General features: G+C 44.8%; 1 protein-coding gene across 3 annotated transcripts in view; it reads right to left on the bottom strand.

The window, feature by feature from the left end:
- The window catches only part of SYT17 (synaptotagmin 17), a 133,785-nt gene that overhangs the window by 81,367 nt on the left and 35,025 nt on the right, over window positions 1–17,393 (bottom strand). For all 3 annotated transcript variants that reach the window (XM_088476223.1, XM_088476225.1, XM_088476224.1), the window contains exons 3-5: window positions 11,994–12,142; window positions 6,574–6,719; window positions 4,475–5,094 (exon numbers count right to left, since the gene is read on the bottom strand). In XM_088476223.1, the coding sequence (XP_088332349.1) occupies window positions 4,475–5,094; window positions 6,574–6,719; window positions 11,994–12,142 (915 nt within the window). The remainder of the gene's footprint in view (window positions 1–4,474; window positions 5,095–6,573; window positions 6,720–11,993; window positions 12,143–17,393) is intronic.

Raw genomic sequence — 17,393 nt, 5'->3', positions numbered from 1 at the left:
ACTGTGACCAGATTCAATTATAACTATCCCAGTGTCAAACCCACAAATACTTCAATGCACTTATTTATTGACCGTTCCTTACTAAGTCCTGATATTTATATTAAATTGTCCACAAAATATGGATCTTACAATTAAAGTGAATTTCACCAAAGCCCAAAATCTCTGTTTGTGTGTCTGTAGGTACAAAAAAAGCTTATTACAGTGAGGTAGAATGCACGAATTACCAAAATTGTTATGTCTCCTCTTCAGATACAAATACTAATCAATTGTGGTCATAGGGAAATTTTGAGCATAACCCAGAGTTACTACAGATAAATGATCTGGTAAATAGCGATAGCTTAAATTAAGACTTATTTGTTCACCTATCTTACAAATATCCATAAAATTCCATCAGATTCTTCTTATTCAGCTGAAATTGAGCCTTAGCAATGATTTACTGCAATTTTGGCACAATTTCCAAGTGAAATATTACATATTTTCCCTTTTATAAATTGACAGAGAAATGCAAATCAACATAAATATTTGTAATAAGAGAGTTGTCACAAAACGGAACCGTCCAGGTCTCTCTAGCCGTGCGCAGTCTCACCTATCTTGTAGGATTTGGGTAACCAGATTGCCCAGAGATCAAACTATTTAATGAATGGACGTACTTGCCACTAACACTAGCAGACTTCCGCTGTTTACAGCGACCGTGGTACCTTTGCATAGCATCAGTGTGCCGAACACCGGAGTTCCCTAGAAAATCAGCTATAGGCACAGTCTTGACTCTGAGGGTCAACTGACCGATCAGTCTGCTATCAGGAGTCAGCCAGCGGTCATGTGAACCTCCTCAGCCTATCCCTGAACGGCCAGGGGTATAAAGGAAGCTTCCTGAGCACTCACTAATTGCCAGTGCTTAGTTGTCCACAGACCTGCTGAGTACTCTCCTGTGATCTGCACAGCAAGCTGCCAGCATGTGGTTTCAGTGCAGTAATTATCTAAGGAACTCCCTGGCTATGCATCTCCGCAATCTAGTATAGCTGGTTCATCCCAATAAACCTGTGTAGCTGGTTCTGCTCTACATCCCAACGATCCTGTATAGCTGGTCTCATCCAAGTAATCCGGTGTAGCTGGTTCTGCTCCACGTCCCAGCGATCATTTATAGCTGGTCTCATCCCAGTAATTCCTGTGTAGCTGGTTCTGCTACACAACCCAGTACTTTTGTATAGCTATCTGCTCCACATACGGAATGGGTATGATATACCACCGGCCGTCAGTGGCAGCCCGACAGGAGCAGAGTGCGAAGCTGCGGAAGCCCGACAGCGCTGGAAATCCCGATCGTGGATAGGTAAGTATAGACTAACCTAACCCCCCTAACCCTAACCCTCCTTAGGGGTGCCTAACCCTAACTTCCCCCCAAGTGCCTAACCCTAATCCCCACTCTAAGTGCCTAACCCTAACCACCCCCTTCCCCGCTGCCTAAACCTAAGTCCCCCGGGGGGGTGCCTAACCCTAAGTCCCCCCCAGGGGTGCCTAACCCTAACCCTCCCTCCCCTAAACCTAACCCTCCCCCCCGCGGCTGTCCGCTCGCGGCGCCCGGCATCACTACGATCATCGGGGAAATGCGGGCGTCTACATCTAGACGCCCGGCATTTCACCCATGCCGAGATAAGACAGGCGGGAAGCCGGCTGCCGGTATTTAGGCAGTCGGCTTCCCGATTGCTTCCCCCACATACAGAGCTGTCCGGTTTGTGCTTCTGTCCTCGCCAAACTGTTGCATGAGAAAGAGCTATATTAGACCTCCCAGGTTTTGCCCAAGTTCTCCACACCCCAGTCCAACACAGTCTAGTCCGGATGCACACAGCAGCCCATCCGTGAAGCTCCAAAGAATAAAATTTTATGACCACAATAATATAATAACAACCTGAAGACAATTTGAGCAGCCAACATATAAAATATACTATAACAATGTAACTACATTCTAGTGCTTCCATACATGAGTCACTCTGTACCAAGCACTAAAGAAAATTGTCATTTTTTCTTATTAATATTTAATGCCTCAAGGCTCAGCTGCTCTTTTCCTCATATGTGAACAGGAAGGTCATATATTTTCAGCACAATATGTACTGGTGATAGCGGTAGAATGCTAAAAGATTATTGCTCAATAATCTGTAAATCTGAGAAAGCATTACAATATTTGCTCAGTAATACCAACAAAACTTTGTTATTATCTAGTCCAAATATTAACATTTTACTTTAAAGAGAATTTAGTGTATGTACAAGTGCTCATCCAATACACTTGTTATTTTAAGTACTCAAAAAAAAAAAAACCCAGCCCACTTGCATCAAAATACTGTTTTGTTGTTTCATTTTGGGTTACCTACAGTAGCTTTAGTATATACAAGCTTAAAAAGACATAAAATGTAAAACAATGCTCTAGAGCAGAGGTTACCAGACACAGGGCCTCATTCAGAGGCGGTCGGAGGATGCAAGCGGTCGCTCAGAAACTGGGCGGCCGCCTGCATCCTGACCGCCCGCCTCTGTTGCGGTCGTTAGCCTGTGGGTTAACACCCACAGCTCTAACGACCGCTCCGGTGATGGTCGCGATGGTCAGAGACCATCGCGACCATCGGGGCTTACGACGAGACCCTAGGGTAGGGTCTCCCTTGTCGTAAGCCCCGGAGAGCTTCTGGCTCTGTCTGAGCCGGAAGCTCTCCACTGACATCACTAGTGATGTCAGTGGGGCCTCCCCCAAACGGTAGGCTTTCCCATTGGAATGCCTCTGTTTGGGCTGCCACCCCCCCGGCCCGCCTTCCAAACGGGGCGAGCTGTCAATCAACATCGACAGCTCGCCCCCTTTGGAAAGAGACCAGCTACGACCGGCGCTGTCGGTCGTAGCGGGTCTCACGCATGCGCACGAGGGCGCCGGCGCCGTCGTGCACATGCTCTGTGGGGGGCCATCGACCCGGTCCGAGCGCATCGGCGCTAACGACCGGGTCTGAATGACCCCCACAATCTCAAGGCTCCCCAAGAGTTCAGGTTTTAGCACAGGTGACTTAATTAGTACCTCAGTTAATTTGATTTAAACACCTGAACTCAACCATGGATATCTAGGTGTATACACACACAACGATTTTTTGAACGATTATCGATAACTATATCGTTTATCGTTCAATCGTTGAAAAAATCGTTCACTTTCTGAGTTAAAACGATGAACGTAGTTTAGTCAGACTGACCAACTCAATGATTTTCAGTAAGGGAATATGCCAAAATCGTTTGTAGTTCAAGAAAATCGTTCATTACATTTAGTAAATTAATGATTTTCGTAAATGATTTTCGTTCATTTTTTCAAGGGAAAATCGTTTACTAAAATCGTTCATTTACTAAATCGTTGTGTGTGTACGCAGCTAAAACCTGAACTGTTGGGGAACCTTGAGGACCGCGTTTGGGAACCTCTGCTCTAGAGGTATATGATATTAAGCATTTTATTTTGTTCTATTTCAGTTGAGAACATTTTAGAACTATTTCTAGTCTGTTGCACTACATGTTTCAAAATGCACTGTTGTCAAATTGCTGATGTTTTACTGTGGAATCACTAAGGGCCTGATTCAGAAATGGACGGAAATGTCATCGCAGCTGTAATCTCTCAGAGATCACAATTGCGATAATATGCTAATCACTCACTCGCGAGATGCCAACTGAAAGCATGTAGCATCCGCTGTTCGCGCACAAATCCGGAAACGCAGATCAGATGGCCATCAGCTTTCTGAGTCTAAGCTGTGGCAGACATAGCGGGTCTCCAGGCACACGGGGGCTCTCCTGCTGCAAGCAAAGACACAGTGACTAATTTATGGACGCCCAGAAAACAGTGCTTAAACGGTCCGACACGCCTGCTTTTTTCTGTCCATCCCCCAAACGCTCACTTTGCGAGTGACTCCTCTGTGTGAGCATAATCACAATTTAGTCACTGCGCGTGCACAGTGCGGCTTACACAATCTGCATATATATTGGCATTGCATCCATCTCTGAATCTGAAGTCGGCAAACCCCAGCACCTGTGCCAAATGCGGTATGCATAGTAGTTTTAAATAGCACACCGAATGTTCTGAAGGTTTCCAGTTCCAGACTTAAATTTTGGCCTCAATACTTTATAATTAAAAGAGCAATTTGTTTATTCAGTTGTTATAATTACAAAATATGCATTGTGTTTATGCATCACAAACATAGACACAAGCATACATATATATTGTGTGTGTGTGTGTATATATATATATATATATATATATATATATACATAGAGAGAGAGAGAGAGAGAAAGAGAGAGAGAGAGAGAGCTGGTACGCTGGACTAAACTAGAATTTAGCTAGCCCACTAAGTTAGGGTTGCCAACCACTGCACTAACGTATTTGTTTAGGTATAAAATAACCTCCAACATATCAGGGATTATTATTTAAAGAAAGTGTATTATTCCATTGTACATATATCCTTAATATTACCTGAGCGCTCGGTATTATGGCCTTCCACCAGTGTCCTCCTTTAACAAGGTCCACCTCACTCAGTGGCATGGAGACCTTCCCAATAACACAATGTCGGGAGAACTTGTCAAAATCCACCACAGTTAACAGCAATGTTCTTCTTTGGGCTTCTAAAAATGGGATTTCAAAAGTATATCTCTCCTCAAATACTGGATTCTGGGTCTTGCGCTTCACTCCGGTTTGCTTAGAGTTCTTCTGGTCTGGTAATAGGCATATCTTCACATATGGGTTAGAGTGCGCCATGTCTTGTCTTGAACCATCGTAAGATATGGGAGGTGGCAAGTCTCTGGCCTCTATTACCCTGACAATCAGATAGTTGTGCAGAAGATCATACTGAGTACTAAAATGCATCATACCTAATTGGTACTTGCTTAGAATTTCATCATCCGTTAATGAGTCTACATCATCATTACTGGAGTCAACTGGATATAAATGTGGTTCAAATTTCCTAAAGTAGTCCTCTGGGGTATACGTTTTCCTTAGTACTGTTGGCTGCACGATTTCTTTTTTGGCTCCTAATGCACCAAACTCAATCGGTTTAATATCAATTAATGGAGAACTGGGTCTTCTAGATTCTAAACCTACAGTAGGAGATAATGATATATGGCATTTAGTGATAATGAAGGTATAATTCTTGTAATGACACCACAGCAATTTGTTAAACAATACAAATGCATTTCCGATATACATTTAAACAACCAGTAGTGCATAAAATGTGCGACTCCAGAATCAGAATGTTTTTTAATAGATGCAGAGATATTTCAAGATCGTAGACCACAAGCAAATACTAATTATGGTCCTAGATACATAAAAAAAAGATCATAAGTCATTGCAGTCTATGATGACCTAGAAAACTAAAGATCGACTTAGTTTGTATCTTATTAGAATGTTGCGCCATATAATGCAATTTTTGTGCTGTGCACTTTCTCCTTAATTTTGCTATTTTCCCCAGTAATCGCACACAATGAAGCTGCGAGAATATGCTAATACCTGCCACAGCTCAGCGAGCAATAGAGACGCCCATTGCTGCTTTCTCACATTCGTAATACCTCACAGTGCTGCATATACATCGGTAACATCTAAGCACATCGGCCCGTCACGCACAATTACAGCAGGTCTGACCCGTTGCAGAAATTGCAAGTCTCATCGCACGCAGTGAGTACTCAAGCTGCGTATGCAATCACAGTAGCTAATTTATGCACGCACATGCAACGGCGCTTGAACGGAAAGGCACACCTGCGTTTCTCCGACCACACCCCCATCAACACCCCCAAACGCTCACAGCCTGTCACTCACTCTGCGATGGTTTTCTATCTGCATGCGTAATCGCAGTGCGGCTTGTATGAATGCGCAATGGCTAACAATCGCTCAATCTGCATACGCAGTTGCAATTGCGATCTGTGCTGATTCTGCCCCATAGTGTACTATGATTAGTTTCTGTGTCACAAAGAACAGGTAGAAAGTGGCAGAGTAAGCATAATGATGCATGGCGTGAGTCACTAGTATCGGACCTGTCTTTTGCCTTCTTACACAGACTCTATCAGAGCCAAAAGCACTCCCACTGACATCACTTGTGATGTCAGTGGGGCCGGCCCCAGACGGTAGGCGTTCCCATGGGAACTCCTCCATCTGGCCAGCCACTCCCCCGGCACGCCCACCAAAGGGGGCGTGCTGTCATTCACCATCGACAGCACGCCCCCTTTGTAGCGAGACCCATAGCGATGGCTTGCCCATCGCTATCCGGGTCTCGCGCATGCGCACAACGGAGCCAGGTCCGTCGTACGCATGCGCACTGGCCCAACATCGACCCGCTTGCGAGCACGTCTGAATCAGGCCCTTAGTTCGCTTATCGTGCTAAGTCATAAAGTCAGCGGCACTCTAAACCGGGGTATTTGCTTACATTCAAACTTCTCCATGCCGTGAGCAAAGTAGAAGCATTACAGTAGGTGCATATCTCTCGTTAAGCAACATTGACTCATCCACAAAAAATTAAATGGATGGCTGTCGTTCTCCTTCAGGAATAATGTACTCCTACTATAGTACAGTGTACCAGATCTTACTTGAAATGCGTCTTGTGAGGCTATATGTAGATCTAGATGTATCTGAAGACGACCGCCTTCTGTCCGGTGACATCTCCTGTGGTGTTGGAGGAGGATCACTTGTTGCATTATCTGAATCTTCCTTGTCATCACTGCGATTATTTATCCTATGAACAAAATTATTTTTTTATTTCTACTTTTCGAAAATAGGACAGTAGAAAGATTGCAGTTATATTACATATATAACTGGTATGAGCTCTTTCAGTTTTGGGACAGCACTTCATACATTATATATATATATATATATATATATATATATATATATATATATTATACCACACCACACCACAAGGCATAGCTGGATAAAAAAAATAACAAAAAAAAAAAAAAAAAATTCAATTTCCCATTATATAAGAGAGCTGTTGTGGTACAGATTATTACACATGCTTAGCTACGCTGAAAGAGCGGGGAACCCTCCCAGATCCCACCCACTTCCTTAGTGAAGTGGGGACTTGATGCATCATCACAGGGGCAGAACTATGGGAGACAATGGAGGCGCCTGCCGCCGGCTCCAGCATCGAAGGGGCACCTCCTCCATTGTCCACAACATATTCACCCCACGTAGGGCTGTAACTATGTACCCGGAGTGTACCATCATGGCTGCCCAATACATGGCACCCCTTCCCGGCACCTGAGAAGCCACCATACATTAGTGGAGAGCTCCATGTCAGACCATCAGCTGCTGCCTTCGTTTATCTATAGCCTGTCTGCATCATACCTGCCTACACTCCCGATTTTAGCGGGAGGCTCCCGATTTTTAATGAACCCTCCCGCCCCCCCGCAAAGTATACATCAACTCCCGTATTTTTTATTATTTTTTTTTATCTAAGGACCGCGCATGTGCGAGTCCTGGAATGCCGGGGGCGGGGCCTGCACAGAACCTCATGACTGGCCGGCCACCGCGGGGTTGTGGGTAGCGGTGGCCGGCTAGACAGCAGTGAGATCGTCGGGATCTGTAAACAGCGGCGCTGTGGAGCTCTGGTCATCTGGTCAGAGGCGTAGGTCACGTGTACACAGTTCAGCAGCAGCGGTGGCCTTTTCTCCTCCCACGGTGGCCTGGCTCAATGTAAGTAAAAGTGTTGTTAAATAGAAGTGAATAGTGGCTAGCTGTGCTGAGTGTCACAGGCATTAACTGCACTCCGAAAGGGCACTCACTGACAGCCATCCATTTAATCATGGATGGCTGTTAGTGAGTGCCCGTTTAGAGTGCAGTTAATGCCTGTGACAAGATTATATATATATATATATATATATATATAATGGAGTATACAGTATATAGGAGGGAGAGTGAGGCAGCCTGCTCACAGCCAGCAACCCAATCCTCCCAGCAACTACTGACCTGAACCTCCAACCACTCCTCACATTGTAAGGTAGGACCCTCTCCCTCTCTCACCACACTCCCAGCATGGGATTTATTATCTACCTCCACCGTGCAGGACATGTACAGATGCTGACTGCATAGTGGGATATGTGTGTGTGTGTGTATATATATATATATATATATATATATATATATATATATATTTATTTTTTTACATGTAACAGCAGTGCCAGACATTCAGGTTGTTATAGTGTGTATTGACACCTTCAGTATATTCCCTGCTTCTGCTTGTAGGTTAGATGTGTTGTTACATTACTGTAGTTTATAAGGACATAAATCATTATATGCTGCTACACTACAACTCCCAGCTGGTGGAGCTGATAAAGGAAAGCTTGTCTCTGTGTTATCGGTCGGATCTCTCTGGCCGCTTCCTAATTAGTTTATCTCTACCAGAGATGTGTTCTGTGGCTTAGGAAAGTGTGACATCAGATATCTAGTAATGTGAATGTGTGTATGTGTAGGGCATCTAGTAATGTGAATGTGTGTATGTGTAGGGCATCTAGTAATGTGAATGTGTGTATGTGTAAGGCATCTAGTAATGTGAATGTGTGTATGTGTAAGGCATCTAGTAATGTGAATGTGTGTATGTGTAGGGCATCTAGTAATGTGAATGTGTGTATGTGTAGGGCATCTAGTAATGTGAATGTGTGTATGTGTAAGGCATCTAGTAATGTGAATGTGTGTATGTGTAAGGCATCTAGTAATGTGAATGTGTGTATGTGTAGGGCATCTAGTAATGTGAATGTGTGTATGTGTAGGGCATCTAGTAATGTGAATGTGTGTATGTGTAGGGCATCTAGTAATGTGAATGTGTGTATGTGTAGGGCATCTAGTAATGTGAATGTGTGTATGTGTAAGGCATCTAGTAATGTGAATGTGTGTATGTGTAAGGCATCTAGTAATGTGAATGTGGGGATGTGTAGGGCATCTAGTAATGTGAATGTGTGTATGTGTAGGGCATCTAGTAATGTGAATGTGTGTATGTGTAAGGCATCTAGTAATGTGAATGTGTGTATGTGTAGGGCATCTAGTAATGTGAATGTGTGTATGTGTAGGGCATCTAGTAATGTGAATGTGTGTATGTGTAAGGCATCTAGTAATGTGAATGTGTGTATGTGTAGGGCATCTAGTAATGTGAATGTGTGTATGTGTAGGGCATCTAGTAATGTGAATGTGTGTATGTGTAGGGCATCTAGTAATGTGAATGTGTGTATGTGTAAGGCATCTAGTAATGTGAATGTGTGTATGTGTAGGGTATCTAGTAATGTGAATGTGTGTATGTGTAGGGCATCTAGTAATGTGAATGTGTGTATGTGTAAGGCATCTAGTAATGTGAATGTGTGTATGTGTAAGGCATCTAGTAATGTGAATGTGTGTATGTGTAGGGCATCTAGTAATGTGAATGTGTGTGTGTAGGGCATCTAGGTGGAGCTAGACACGCCCTTTGGGCGGAGCGGGCCACGCCCCCTCAACGGCACGCCGCGCTGCTCGCGGCGCATTCTGCTCCCATCTGCAATCTCCCTGAAAGTGTTTTTCAAAAGTAGGCAAGTATGGTCTGCATGCGAATTGCTACATTACAGTGTCAGCAGCTGTGACAGGGGGGCAACAAATTATAACTTGCCTTCGGGCGTATGGGATGAACTTACGCCACTGCATCATCATGACCATGCCGCTCTCAGTATAATGACTTGAATTGTGCCATTGTCCTACAGGAGGCAGGACCATGATGTGAATCAGGTCACCACTCCCCCTGCATTTGCCACTAAAGCCAAGTACACACTGGAGCGACGTGCATTCGTTCCAATGTCAACCGTGATTTTGCGTCCACACTGGTCGACTTTAATGAACGATGTAAGGCTCATCGTTACGTCATTCATTAACAATGCATTGGCCAATAGCGATATTGCTAGGTTTGATGTGCAGCATATCAAACCTGGCGACCGTCGCTAGCAACCATGGGAGCACGAAAAAATGCATACACACTGAGCGATGTAGGCGATATGTCGCTACGAAACAGCATATCATCCTGACATCGCTCCAGTGCGTGCCTAGCTTTAGACACAACAGTAGGCACATCATACTATGGTAAGAGAGGCTTACTAACATCTATGAAATGGTGACCAGTACAATCTTCCAGGATCTGCAGAATGTACAGCAGCTCCTTAGCTATATGTATATCTGTAGCAAAACACTACTTTCAGGCTAATTGGTTATTCACGCATCATTTTTTCTCTTATTTTTTATATTAAAAAAAATAATGCGTCACTGACAAGGCTGCCTTTATTAATAGAGGTAGTCCTACTGGGGCCAATTAACAGTTGAATGCAACTAGGCTATCATTACATCTGCACTGCGTGTATGGAGCTAGATGCAGACATGTACACTTATGCAGAGGTGTATGTATCTCTGCAGTCGGAACACCCTTATCTGTAAGCATGGTCTCATTAATAATGCACATCTGCTCTAGACCTATCTCTAATGCAAAAAAATCAGTTTGAAAACTGGAGCAATCACGTGTACGCATTAACCTGCATAACCCGCAATTCCATTGATGACTTCATTACACTAAACTATGCCTATGTGCCAACAACCCATTAACACAGAGTTACGGCGCTTAAGCTGCAAGTGGAGATGCAAGTGAGTTGTGTACAACACAGTATCGTTTGTAGGTGCATACATTCAGTTCAGGAAGATACATATGCAAAGCTTACTTACTCTCAACTCTGCGTCTGCTCCACTGTATCTAATAGTGCCTGGCTTACTATCAGCTTAGGGACTCTATGGGCCTGATTCAGAGGCGGACCCAATTGCTACAACAGTGTCTTTATGCTAATGCCGTGATGGATTCTCAGCCCACTGGCTGTGGCGCCATTCCTGTGTGGCGCGTGCTAGGACGCACCATCGGTTGCAACATCGAAGATTACATCAGCCCTATGGCTGCGTCTTCCAGCGATAACTATCGGGCCAGTAGAGATGAGCGGTTCGGTTCTACTCTGATACGTTCGGATCTGAAAAACTGAACCTTATGGGCTATCCGGCTCTCGAATGTTTTTTATAAATACAAACTTGTGCTAAATTTGAGGAAAAGAACCGAGTATAACTGAAGCACTAATCTCTACAGGACACATGCGCAGTGCTACTCAGATGCATGTGCAGACTGAAAACATTGGCTGCATGCGTCTGACGCCGCCATTGCGTGCACCTTTGAATCAAGTCCTATAAGTGCTGACAATAGGGTTGAGTCTTCTTGAGTTACCAGAGACTGCATAGGTTCCCCTTTCTTTTAAAATGAAGTAATATTACAATACAAAAACATTGTGGGATGCTGTCACAAAGAAAAAATCTTTCGGTGTCACATTCTTATTCTAAAATTTGTGTCAGGGCTATCTTAACGTATAGGCACACTGGGCAAGGCCTTTGGGCAGGCTGGGCTGAGGGGCATCTATATGAAGTGTGCGGCTGCTCACTCATGCATGGGGCAGCTAGCTGAGGGGCAGGCATAGAAAGATGATCCCCGGCCGCTCTGATTGTGTATTATACACAATCGGAGCAGTCAGACAGTATTTGCTACCTGCCTCCCAGCCTGCAGCCATAGAGCCAGATTTAGGGGGTGGGACACAGGGGGCATGATCTCCTGGGCCCCCGTCTCTAAATGAGCCCCCATACTTTAATCTCAGCTGCAATGCAGAGCAAGAATTGCACTGCGAGCTGGAGAAGATAAGAGGGAGGCGGAGTCTGTAATCCTCACTTTACATCATGTTTTCTTATGTTTAAACTTTGATTTTGTTGAAAGTACCAATAAATCTAAAGATTTAATTTTATTGACTTTTTAAATTTGTATTGCCGAGAATGGGTGGGCAGGGGCCCCAGTGCATTGCTTTGCCCAGGGCCTACACTGCTGTTAAGATGGCCCTGATTTGTTAATTCTATTCCCCCCCCCCCACTAAAACACAAAGCTAAACTGTAGTGATAAGTAAGACATTGTCTCTGCTATACTAACAGCCAGGGCGGTGTTTGAGCGGGAAAGGGCCCCAGGATCTCCACTTCATCTTCACTTGATTGGCAGCAGCTGCACTCGTAACACTTCTGACAGCAGTTCCTGCACGTCCACCGGCACAGCAGCAGATCTGAAATTTTGGACAGGAACCCCTGTGCCAAGAGATAGCAACACGCAGCAGGGTGTTAAAATGCCTGCTGAGAATACAGCTCACATCGGCTCATTTCACAATGATTCAGAAAATATCCCAGTGGTGTATTATTGTTCCTTTTTACATAACATATGTTTTTACACAAATACCAAAAAACATCCTGAGGTAAATTTCCAAAGCATGACCGTGCAGAACGCATGACTTTAACATGAGTATGCAATAATTTTACACATAAAGCCCAGCATGCCCAGAGGTTTGATATTGATAGCACATATTATATAATGAAAAATTGCTACACAATCATTTATGCCTGAGAATGGACAATCCAGTGTTAAAATAATCATTGTTTATTTTACCTAATGTACAAAATGTCTGCTGTCTTCAGTGCACATATCAGCATACACAAAACATTATATGTGATTGATGATAGGAGGTTACTAACTAGCACAACATTAATTATAGGACAGTAAATATGTAGCATGGTTAGTGCTGCACCAACAGTGCGATTGTCCCCTTCCTTCCATAACACTTGCAGGGAGAGAGAGAAGACTGCTGCTTCTGCTCAGTGGCAGCAGCCTCCCTGGAGACTCTGCAGCCCAGCACACAGCAACATATACTGAGCTAGGGAGAGAAACTGCTGCAGCTGAGAAGCATCAGTCTACTCTCTCCCCCTGCCTGATGTGGCGGGCTACTGACCCATGTCCCCTCCAGCCACTTCAGGCCCTGGTAAGTAGTTCCCGCTCCCCCTCCCCCTCCACGACACCGCTTGGGGCAGCTATACTGGGTTTCAGCATGAAGGTTGGGTGCAGCTGCGCAGTGGACTGGAAGTCCGCACCTGGGATTCTAGTTATACTTTCTGGTAAAATAAAAAGTTAATAAAATAAAAATGTTTGCAAATTTAGAAGAAAAAAAAACCCATAAAGCAATCTGGAATTTTTTGGGGGGAAATAGCTAAACCATTATTTTGGTGGTCTACCCTGCTGGGATGTAGTCTGGAAGCCGACGGTCTAAATGCCCACCTCCGGCTTCCAGACTACTTAATCCCGGCGAGGGTTGAATGACAGAAGTCTAAATCTAGATGCCTGTCATTTTAGTGATGACAGGAGAACGGCGCCCGGCATCCCGATCGAATTGATGCCCGGCGCCTCAGCGGACGGCTGCGCGGGGGGGTAAGGGTTAGGCACCCCCCGGAAGGTTAGGGTTAGGCTAGGGGGAGGGAGGGTTAAGGTTAGGCACCCCCGAGGAGAGGTTAGGCACCCCCCGGTGGACTTAGGTTTAGGCAGCGGGGAAGGCAGGGTTAGGTTTAGGCACTTAGAGGAGGAGTTAGGGTTAGGCACTTACAGGGTGGATTAGGGTTAGGCACGGGGGTTGGTTAGGGTTAGGCACCCTAAAGGAGGGTTAGGGGGTAGAATTAGATTCATTTATACTTACCTTTAGGACGATCGGGATTTCCTCCTTTGTCAGCAGCCACTGTCGGGCATCCACCCGGCTAACTCTATCCTGAGATGTTGTTAGTGATAAGAGGACTGTAGTGATACATGTACTCCTGCCACTCTTCTTACACAGGCTTCCCCATACAAGCCTTCACTGGAGATACCCTGTAAATCCTATCCGCTGACTTTTAGGCTGCCTCCTCCAGGAGAGGGAAGCCATGTCGGAGATATGAGGGGCTTGATGCAGTGATTGCATCATTATGGACCCACAATACAATGCCACAATTACCACTATTGTAAAGTGGGTCCACGATGATGTGTGTTCAGCACAAATCATATAAACAAGCCACCTGGGCCACCCACTACACTCAGGAAGTTCTCGCCCACCGGGAGTCTTGCCCACTTTTCTGGACATATAAAAGAGATATCCCTGAGATTCAAGAGTCTCCCAGACATTCCAGGAGAGTAGGTAAGTACTGTATGCAGTGACCATTTTCTCCGGTGGGGTCTACTGTACCTTTAAAAGATAGTAAGAAGCAAAAAGAAAGGGCTTATCTCATGCTAATACATAGAATGTAAATGCTTTTCTAACATATTTTCTTGGTGGATTAACAAAATATTTGTTTGGAAATTACATGATCTGCAAGCAATGTTATTCATTTTTTAAAACAACAGTGGTGTCAGTCATGTCCTAAGAGCAATATTGTTGTTTGAGCAGGGAAAGCTCTAACGTTCCTAGCACTGAAATGACTCTGTACTGATACACTAAGGTAAATGAGAGCGGTAAAGGTTAATCCCGTCACATGGGAGGGATTAGGTTCAGAAAATTTAGGGGTCTATGTACTAAGCCTTGGATGGAGCTAAATTACCAGCCAATCAGCTCCTAACTGCCATGTCACAGACTGTTTGAGAAATTACAGTTGGGAGCTGGTTGGCTGGTACTTTATTTCCATCCACCTTTTTCTCCTTCCATGGCTTAATAAATAGACCCCATAGCCTATTTAGACATTTACTCGCTCCCATGTGACATTGCCCATTCACTTCAATGTGTAATCATTAACTCATTTCAGCGCGATGAATACTAACCCATATTTATTTGAAAAAGATTAAAGCGCTTGTCTGCTAACCCTTCTAAGGGTTATTGATTTACAGACCAGCCCCAGCATTGTAGTAACAATGCAAAATACACTAACCGCGGTAAAGTATGTGAGGACTTAATTAAGGATGAGGATATATAAGCGTCCAGTTTTTTATTGGAAAAACCTGGTTAGTGGGTCAGGGGAGGGAAGGGAGAGGGGGTGTTGAAGTTAGCAGGGATGGGAGTATAAGGACATGGTGGTCAGCTTACAGGAAGTGGGGGGAGAGAAATGACCTGGGAGGAGGTATATAGGGTCAGGAAGTTACAGCCATCTTCCTATTGTGCAGAAGCCAGCAGAGAGAGGCCTTGGTTCTGCGAACCAGGTGTTGGCGACAAGCAGTGCTCCTCAGCTGCCTCTAGTAACGCAATAATGGTTGACCGGCACTTCCCCCAGATAAGAGGTGAGTTTGTCGTGACCTCAAGGGTCGACCTGGTCGTCAGCCCAAGGATTGGCCAGTGCTAAGCCAAGGGAGGGAAATGGTACCACCTAGCTCATTTGCACAGGGGTCAGGGCCAGTTGTAGACATTGTGGAGCTCAGGGCCAAAGTTCCCAGTTGCGCCCCCCCCCAAAAAAAACAAAACAAAAAGAAAATATTTTTTTTTAGATAAGATAACATTATACCACACGCAGTAATGCCCTTTATAACACACTATGCCACACGCAGTAATGCCCTTTATAATACATTATACCACACGCAGTAATAACACATTATGCCACATGCAGTAATGCCCTTTATAACATACTATGCCACACACAGTAATGCCCTTTATAACACATTATATCACACGCAGTAATAACACATTATGCCACATGCAGTAATGCCCTTTATAACACATCATGCCACATGCAGTAATGCCCTTTATAACACATTATACCACACGCAGTAATAACACACTATGCCACACGCAGTAATGCCCTTTATAACACATTATGCCACACGCAGTAATGCCCTTTATAACACATTATGCCACATGCAGTAATGCCCTTTATAACACACTATGCCACATGCAGTAATGCCCTTTATAACACATTATACCACACGCAGTAATAACACACTATGCCACACGCAGTAATGCCCTTTATAACATATTATGCCACATGCAGTAATTCCCTGTATAATACATTGTGCCACACACAGTAATTACCTTTATATTACATTATCCCCAATTCAAATTACACCACACAGTAGACCCTTATGTTATGACACACAGTGGTGCCCCTTTTACATAATGCCAAAATGAGTGTCCCTTATACACAATGCCCACAGTAGTAGTGCCCCTAATACAATGCCCACAGTAGTAGTGCCCCTTATACAATGCCCACAGCAGTGGTGCCCCTTACACAATGGCCCCAGTAGTGGTGCCCCCCATGCAGTGCCTGCATTAGTAGTACCCCCAGTGGTAATGCCCCCAGTAGTAATGCCTCCTATAGTAGTTCCCCCAGTAGTAAAGCTCCACAGTAGTAATCCCTCAATTAGTAATGCCCCCTATAGTAGTGCCCCATTAGTAATGCTCCCCAGTAGTAATGCCCCCATTAGTAGTGCCCACAGTAGTAATGCCCAAAGTAGTAATGTCCCTTATAGTAGTTCCCCCAGTAGTAATGCTCCCCAGTAGTAATGCCCCCATTAGTTGTGCCCACAGTAGTAATGTCCCTTATAGTAGTTCCCCCAGTAGTAATGCCCCCCATTAATAATGCTCCCCAGTAGTAATCCCCCCATTAGTAATGCCCCCTATAGTAGTGCCCACAGTAGTAGTGTCCACAGTAGTAATCCCCCAATTAGTAATGCCCCCTATAGTAGTGTCCCCATTAGTAATGCTCCCCAGTAGTAATGCCCTCATTAGTAGTGCCCACAGTAGTAATGCCCACATTAGTAATGTCCCTTATAGTAGTTCCCCCAGTAGTAATGCCCCCCATTAGTAATGCTCCCCAGTAGTAATGCCCCCATTAGTAGTGCCCACAGTAGTAATGTCCCTTATAGTAGTTCCCCCATTAGTAATGCCCCCTATTAGTAATGCTCCCAATTAATAATGCTCCCCAGTAGTAATCCCCCCATTAGTAATGCCCCCTATAGTAGTGCCCCCATTAGTAGAGCCCCCATCAGTAATGCTCCCCAGTAGTAATCCCCCCTATTGTAGTGCCCCCATTAGTAATGCTCCCCAGTAGTAATCCCCCCTATTGTAGTGTCCCCATTAGTAATGCTCCCCAGTAGTAATCCCACCTATTGTAGTGCCCCCATTAGTAATGCTCCCCAGTAGTAATCCCCCCTATTGTAGTGCCCCCATTAGTAATGCTCCCCAGTAGTACTGCCCCCATTAGTAATGCCCCCTATAGTAGTGCCCCCATTAGTAGAGCCCCCATTAGTAATGCTCCCCAGTAGTAATCCCCCCTATTGTAGTGCCCCCATTAGTAATGCTCCCCAGTAGTAATCCCCCCTATTGTAGTGCCCCCATTAGTAATGCTCCCCAGTAGTAATCCCCCTATTGTAGTGCCCCCATTAGTAATGCTCCCCAATAGTAATCCCCCCTATTGTAGTGCCCCCATTAGTAATGCTCCCCAGTAGTACTGACCCCATTAGTAATGCCCCCACAAATAATGCCCCCTGTAGTTGTGCCCACTAGTAGTAATGCCCTCTATAGTCATCCCCCAGTAGTAATGCCCCCTATAGTAGTGCCCCCATTAG

Source organism: Taudactylus pleione, unplaced genomic scaffold (genome assembly GCF_031769625.1).
Source record: "Taudactylus pleione unplaced genomic scaffold, aTauple2 ptg000184l, whole genome shotgun sequence".
In the NCBI taxonomy this organism is placed as follows: domain Eukaryota; kingdom Metazoa; phylum Chordata; class Amphibia; order Anura; family Myobatrachidae; genus Taudactylus; species Taudactylus pleione.
This window is presented reverse-complemented; position numbering and strand designations above follow the sequence as displayed.